At 31.6% G+C, this 6000-nt stretch overlaps 1 protein-coding gene across 5 annotated transcripts in view; it reads left to right on the top strand.

Annotated features, from left to right (window-relative positions):
* Positions 1-6000, top strand: part of LOC107450097 (Branched chain amino acid transaminase) — a 36020-nt gene that overhangs the window by 8810 nt on the left and 21210 nt on the right. For 2 of the 5 annotated variants that reach the window (XM_043042139.2, XM_071187959.1), the window contains exon 3: positions 4840-4896. Coding sequence is in view for 3 of the 5 variants with exons in the window: in XM_071187958.1 (XP_071044059.1) it covers positions 3397-3531; positions 4840-4896 (192 nt within the window). In the remaining 2 variants the exon portion in view is untranslated. Of the gene's footprint in view, positions 1-1537; positions 1756-3381; positions 3532-4839; positions 4897-6000 lie in introns of those variants that run through there. The other 3 variants (XM_043042137.2, XM_071187958.1, XM_043042138.2) reach the window with 3 other exon arrangements.

The raw sequence follows: 6000 nt of genomic DNA, 5'->3' as shown, positions 1-6000 counted from the left end.
AAGGGTAACCAATGATCCGTCAAGGAGGATATTTTACGTCAGCACTGTGGTAGGTGCAAGCCGGATACGGAAATCGTGTCGAGCAATCATTGCAGGGAATCGAACCCGGCTCACCTCGTTGGAAGGCGAATGCTCTATCCCCTGAGCCACTACGGCTCTTTTTGCAATATTGCCAAAAGGCTTAAATACTTCAAACAATGCTTTTATTTAAGAGATTATAAATATTTTAGGAAGGGCGCAAGTGCGAGATTGGCCATAGGCGCTTCTTTCCATAGATACGCCTCTGCTCATGGGCCCATTGCAAGAACAAAAAACATTTTTAAAAACGGAGTGTTAAACTTCCACGTCACGTAGGTTTTAAGAGTCATTTCTGTACGTATTCAAGCAAAAGATCAATCTTCACAACTCAGTATTTCAAAATTTGCTCCTTTTTTAACAGCGATCCCATAAAAACTTTCGATTTGGAGAATTTCAACTGCAACGTATCAAAATTTCAGCCAAATTGACTTTACCCGATTCCCACATAAATTATTCATAGTCACCACACCATCATCTAGCTGCTGGTAATTGATTTAGTTCTTATCACACTGGACTCCTTACCTCGCTCCCCAATCGTGCGGGAACTTATTCGGTTCTAAAACAGCTAAGAACATTTGAGTGAATTTCGCACCATTAAACACGATCGGAGAAAGTATAAGTTTGACCAGTCACCTAGCCCTTATCACGAGGATTCGAGCCCCGAGCAAGTTTTGTATAATGGTATGTAAGACCTAGGGTCCCGCAGTGGACTGATCGTTAAGACACGGTTCCCATCAGATCACCGAAGTCAAGCATCACTGGTTGCGGTCAGTGTGGGGGTGGGTGACCACTTGGATCAGTCTGCGTAGGGGCCGAGGGTGTGCGGTATTGGTCCTCGTTAAACTGTTCTACCGTAAAGTGCTCGACTTCGCGTGTAGGTCGTCGGGCTACTGAAGCGGGATGCCATCCCCTCTGCAGAGAATCAAAATTGTGATAGCATGTCTTCAGATCATCCTCAGGGATGTTTCCCAAACCGTCGCCAACAGCCCATTGTACAGCTGTAGTGCGACGTAAATGAACTACAACAACGACTCAGGATCATTCTCGTTGCAAGCGATTCTCCCTCACACGTGAGTGTTCAGACTGTTCGTGCATTGATTGGGAATATTCTTTGTCTGTTTTGTACTTTTAAAGTATTATTTAGTTTTCACAATTGAATTATTCTTTTTGTAACATTTTCATAAGCATACAAGTTGGCAATGGAGATCATTCAGTTGAAAAATACTCAGATTTAGTTCTCTATTCTTTCTAACTAATGGATATCCTGATAAATGAAAGTTGCATATTCTATGTTTTCAATAAAATAAAGCGAAAGCTAACCAAGTTCTTAAGGTACATTCTCATATACACGACGACGTGTTTGGTGTGCAATAATTGGCATGAGTGAAAATGTACCTTTATCCACTTGTTAGATATCTGTATTTTTCAACTAATTGATGGCATTAATAAAATAATAAACAGATGATTTTTTTTTAACCAATCATGAGCAAGGATTCAAGCATTTTGGAGAAAATTGTATTGCGTCACTATTTACCTAAATCAAATTAGTGTGCCAAATTTTCGTAATTTTTGTTTTCCACTTTGCTGCTTTCCAAAAACTGTATTAAAAAAACGAGCCACTTCGTCATGCCTTCTATTTTTCGTGCTGTTGGTCCTATCTCTAGAGTAAAAAATGAGGTAGTATTTCTTCTTTTTTTAATGCATCAATTGGAATACTTTAAGTTTCCGAATTCAATATGTTAAAATAATTTGCACCTATTTAGTTGTGTGTAGTTTAAACTTTAATGTTTTAGAATTTCATATAATCTTATTCGTCTAATATAATTTCCCCCTCAAAATTTCATTTGCAATTGGCGCGACAGATTTAAATACGGAAATATCACCCTACTAGTTTTACTTTTCAAGTTAGTTACTTTCTGTTTTGTTTTTTTCTTTTTTTTAGTCCCTCGCCAGCTGCTGCTCAGATATTGCTAAGACTTGGCGATTATTCTGCTGCAGATCATGATTTGAAAATCTTCCTCGTGAATGATGTGGAATTGGCTGAGAAATTTCTCAAAATGTTTGAGTCTGGGGTTTCATTAGAGTTATCAAATGGCTAATCCTAATATCAAATTTTGGTTATGATTAGTGAGAAGAATCTCTTAATTACGTTATGCTTCATTTATAATTAAAGGTTATGATTTTACTTAATTTATGAAAATAGACTCTTATCATATCAATGAATAGTCATTATCTGTAAGTGCTCAATTTTTGAGGTTAAGGTTCAAAACTTTCATAACCAACACACGGGGGTAGCGAAAGAGGCAAGTCACCATAGCTATTCTTGGAGAGCAATGCACATCTAGATGCCTGTTTCACACATCAGATTCAAGTTTCAATCCTGTAAAATTTTACCTATAGTGAAAATACTCGTAAAACTTTTAAAGTTAATCTCTTCAAAATTCAATCTCAAAGTAATTCAGGGGTTGAACAAAATAATGGAAACACTTCTATACTAATGCATTTTTTGTAACTTAGTACTTAGAGAATCATTTTGTAAATTTGAAAATGTCAAACAAGTTTCTTTTACACCAATTTCATTTTGTACTATTAAAGGAGATTTATTAGAAATGACACCAGTATTGTTATGGATCATCTCACATAAAAAGTAGCTTTTCTTCGCTTGTTTTCTTTCCTTATTCAATCATATCTCTGTGTATGAATGTTGTGAGGTGTTATTATTTTTGATTAAATTTTGTCTTGTGATACATAATAATATATGAAGAAAACCCCTTATCATTTTTAACTTTCTTATAAAAAATACAAAAACTACTTGCCTGAAGCTTTTAAAATTTTTGGGATATTAAAATCTGATTTTTTTCATTAGTTGTTCTATACAAAATTATAAGAAAACATTAAATATGTTCTCTGCATGAGCATTATAAAAGAACTACTTTAATTGTATAATGCACTGTTTTTAAATAATTTTTTTACTACTAACCTCATCACAAAAAGGCGAGGATGGTTTGATAAGGAAACTTAAAATGAATCAAAATTATTTGCTATATCTGGCAAAGCTTATACCATCGGGTACTCTTGATACTGCAGATTGTCAAGGAAATCTTAGAAACAGTTTTACATCATTCAGCCCCTCCAATGTAATAAAAAATATCCCATATACAATGCGACGACGAACTGATTTTTGATTGAAGTTTCCTTGTGCAAACTTGGATATTAAACGAATTTTTCCTTCCAGTTGATGAGTCAACCTTGCCAAGTAATGAGGCTTTACTGTTGGTGTACGTTCGGTTTATGAAGGAAGGAAAAATTATTCAGGGGATGCTTTTTGCAACAAGCTTAATTGTAGATACCAAAGGCGAATCTATTTTTAACACTGTCAAAGATTATTTTAAAAAGAAACACATTCCTCTTGCAAATATTATGTCTGTTGCCACTGATGGAGTTCCTGCAATGGTGAGTCTACATTGTGGGTTTATTCAACACATCCTGGAAGAGAGAAAGCCTCAGTATGGATCAATTTAGCTCTCTGACGTATGGAGCATAAACTGTGCAGTGGAGGTTAATAAGAAATATTTCACTATGTTCGGGTTACTAAACTGCGCAATAGGGAGAAATACACGATATGTCATTGCGTTTGAACTACTAATAGATCAAATTTCTTGTTTATGGTAACCTATGCTGAGAAGGTTGAGAATCTATGATTGAGATGACCTTTCTACTTGTCTAGTAAAGGACTCTTTTTCGTGGTATTAATAAAAATGCAATATTGTCATGAGTTAGGGCATACTGTTAAACGGTGAAAACAAAAAATAGTGCATAAAAATGTATTTCATTCATAATTTTTTTTTTTTTAAATCTTAAATCTAATTAACCAGAAAATTGGAGGTGGAAATAATGTTTTAATATTTTGTTGGTTAAATGTTCAAGTAATAATTCTAAAGTGTTGACAATTATAATATAATCTCTATTTTGAAAATTCACCTGTGTGGTTGGAAAAAGGAGAAAATTTACAAGACATGTTAAAAGACATAATAACAATATGTTGTCCGATATTAAAGATAAGAATTTTTTTGTTAATATGGATATTGTTACAAGCCAAAGATTTAAATTATTTGAAGTGAGCTTGTTTTTAATTACTTTGGTTAATCAATCTTTTAGTGCATTTTGAAAACTTATATCTGTAAACTTGAACTACAGTGCAGAACCTCTTATCCGGAAATCAGATAACCGGAATGAAATTCGGAACCGGAAAGTAATTTTCTTCCATTAAAAAAATTTTTTTTTCCCTGCAAGATTTTGAGCCCATTTTGTTATTTAGAGCGTACGGCATATCGAGTTGACGAAAGAACTGATTTAGAGGACGGATCAAAAGTCGTTTGTAGACGAATCTCACATAAGCACAAATAGCTTATAAAAGTTATTAATGTTAATAATAACATATATAAGCCTGTTATAATCTTTATTTCATAATTTCTTTCCTTATTTAAACTTAAGTCTATTATTATTTACAATTTTGTATTATTTCTAAGAACTATTTTTAAAAAAAATGTTAGTTTCGTTTTATAAAAATTAAAAAAACTGCTTTTTTTTGCGATTTAGAAAACCGGAAAAATCAGTTATCCGGAATCGCGATCGTTCCGGATAATCGGCTCTCTACTGTATTTATTTCATTTAGTGATATTTTTTCAACTCAATTAAGTACAATTTAATGATCTATTTTGAAAAGATTTGCACTAAAGTCTTCTTTTTTTTTCTTTTCAGATTTGCTTGTTGCGAAATTTGTATTCTTTAAAAACTGCTAAGAAATCCACATTTAAAGTAATAATCATTTTTTTTTAAATATACCAAGTTTTTTAATCTATTTTTCATTAAATTTGCTTCAATCAAATTTATTAGGTACTTTGTCATTGATTTTCTATGAAACTTTTTTTTACAGCTGATGTTTAATAGACAGTGTCAAAAAAAAAAATAAACTAAGTTCCAGCTTTGCAACACACTTAATGTCCTTCCAACTTACTTACAAACATTTAAATCATGCTAGAAGTAATAAAACTTGATTCATAAATTCAGTGGAATTTTATTTGTTCTTCTCAAATACAGATTTGTTTTAAATTCTTTATAATGCTAAAAATTGCCTTAAAGTTTTATAAAATTATTTTAAAACTCATTAAAGTGATAATTACCTTTTCATAACAAAGCAGAATCCATTATTATCTTATTATTACTTAAATTTTATACTCAAATTTCCTTTTAAAAAATTAACAGTTTACCTTCCTAATGTGTGATGGTAACATTTTCTATTATGAAAGAACATTGCAATTTAAAAAAAATATTTCAAAATTTAGAGCTTTGTTTTAATGCAAGGCCCATGATAGACCTTTTTTAATAAGTGGTGGGGAAAAAAATTTAATTTTGTTATCTGTTTATTCTACTTTGTTTTCCTTTTACTGCCATAGATAATATTTCGCAGAATAATAAAAATACAGTAACTAACACATTAGAAAGGTAAACTATTAAAAAATATTTTTTATGTGAATGTGAATAGAAAATTGTAATGGTGACTATAATGGACCACATTTTGATGTATAAATTTGCAGGTGGAAAATTAGATTTCCATTAATTCATTTTTTCTTTTTTATCAAATATTGAGTTATTAAATTTTTATCACTATATAGCATAAAAATATCAGTATTTGTAATATTTTAATAAAACAAGTTGGATCCATATTGAACCACACTTCATATTTCTTTTGGACTTCGTTGTGTCAGAGTTAAATTTATAATGTAAGCCTTTTTAATAATGTAAGTTTCAAAATATTATGTTTTAGCAGGTATATGCTCTTAAAAATTAGTTCCTATGCAGAATAAAATAATCATGTTAACTACAATATATTAACTTTCAGCTTGATTTTTGTTTCTGAAC

The sequence above is a fragment of the Parasteatoda tepidariorum genome, chromosome X1 (genome assembly GCF_043381705.1).
Source record: "Parasteatoda tepidariorum isolate YZ-2023 chromosome X1, CAS_Ptep_4.0, whole genome shotgun sequence".
NCBI lineage: Eukaryota > Metazoa > Arthropoda > Arachnida > Araneae > Theridiidae > Parasteatoda > Parasteatoda tepidariorum.
This window is presented reverse-complemented; position numbering and strand designations above follow the sequence as displayed.